Source organism: Sinocyclocheilus grahami, unplaced genomic scaffold (genome assembly GCF_001515645.1).
Source record: "Sinocyclocheilus grahami isolate Dianchi unplaced genomic scaffold, SAMN03320097.WGS_v1.1 scaffold1053.1, whole genome shotgun sequence".
In the NCBI taxonomy this organism is placed as follows: Eukaryota; Metazoa; Chordata; class Actinopteri; order Cypriniformes; family Cyprinidae; genus Sinocyclocheilus; species Sinocyclocheilus grahami.
The window spans coordinates 324519-326103 of record NW_015506232.1 but is presented as its reverse complement, the minus strand read 5'-3'; the positions used below and the strand labels follow the sequence as shown (position 1 = coordinate 326103).

Here is a 1585-nt window from a genome sequence, read left to right as displayed (position 1 = left end):
CTAAATATTCTTAAGACAAGATACATTTACATCGCCAAGATAGGACATTTAGTCTTATAAGAATTCATTTTTATTACTTATTTAGCATAGTTTTACTTTAAGCATTAATCTAACACATTTAGTGAGGACTGTTTCTAAATAAATAAATGAATACCAGTGAGTTAGGAAAATAAACTTAATTCAAGATTTTCTGAAAAAAAATCATTATATTATTATCATATATAATTTGTGTTTAGTCCTATATAACCTTATATTTTGTTTCAAATTTCCATTCATTTATAGAATAATTGAATAGAATCAGATTGAATATGATAGAATCTACAGAATACAGTTTGATAGAACAGTAGAATTTATAGAATGTGTTTGGATAGAATAGTTTTTATCCTGAAAAATAAGACAAACATAATAATTATCTTATGAAAATAAGACAATTATTTCGCCCAGTGATAGTAGAGTATCCTAGTAGAACTTATTTTCTGACAAGATATCCTGAATTACATTCATTTAATTAATTTATTTAAGGGGTGTGAAACTAAATGCAATTTTAAGATTTCTTATTAACTTGCACAGTTTTGCTTAAGTCATGCATCTTGTTTTTAGAAGGTTTTGATTTGAAATATTTGTACATGCATACAAATCGAATAAAAAAAAAATCTGCTGTGTTTGTGCATTTATGTATCTTTGTAGTGTTTCCTAGCAGAACTAAAAACTAAGAAAACAGAAAAGGCATACAGAAGTCGATGTTATGGTTTCTATTCCAGCGCTCCCGGCTTGCTTTGCACTGAAAGGCTGTGTTTTATGTGTCCAGAGAGAGCAAAGCAAACACAACGCCGCTTTAATTGTCGTAGACTCCTTTCAGTGGGAAAATACGCTTCTCCTTTAACTTCAAACCCTTCACGGAGCATTAACTTCATTCTGAGTGTGTCTCTAAACTTATTTTAAAAGGAAAAATGAGATCTGTTGGTCAATGCTTGTGTTGTGTTGTGTTTGTTAGGGAGAGAAAGGAGACGCCGGGCTGCCAGGAGCAGATGGACTGCAGGGAGTTCCAGTGAGTCACTTCTGCTGTTCTTCCTCTTCTTGTATAATGTTTAACATAAGCTGCATCTGTTAAATGTGTGGCTAAATGCACATCTAAAATGATTCCAATGATCCCATCTAAACCTCCTCTGCACATGTTGACTGTAAAATGTTGGACTCCTTCATAATTAGCAGTGTCAGAAATCTGACCGTCCCTTTGCAGGGGCTCCATAAAGCAAAGGAACACTAAACAGGGAAGTATATTCTCTAAATGAGAGCACCGTTTACAAATCTACGGGTGTGATGAGCATGTCTGACATTCCCATCGCTCTCGCTTTACACCGGCCATCATAACAGAGAGCTGTTTCTGCTTGCAGTGCTGCCACGTCCAAACATCCTGTGCATATGACAAACAGACAAAGAAGTTTTATTTTGAGTGCTTTGAATCTGGAGTGTTTTGATATTACGGTTTAGCATCCTCCAAAGAACTCTAAAACCTTTTACTTTTTGAGGCCAGTGGATGGACCTACTCCCAAGAGCAATTGTCACTAATTGAATTGTTTATGGA

The 1585-nt window shown here is 34.6% G+C and overlaps 1 protein-coding gene across 1 annotated transcript in view; it reads left to right on the top strand.

Annotated features, from left to right (window-relative positions):
• The window catches only part of LOC107566163 (collagen alpha-1(XXI) chain), a 42892-nt gene that overhangs the window by 22988 nt on the left and 18319 nt on the right, over positions 1-1585 (top strand). The window contains exon 12 of the mRNA XM_016251540.1: positions 995-1048. Coding sequence (XP_016107026.1) covers positions 995-1048 — 54 coding nt within the window. The remainder of the gene's footprint in view (positions 1-994; positions 1049-1585) is intronic.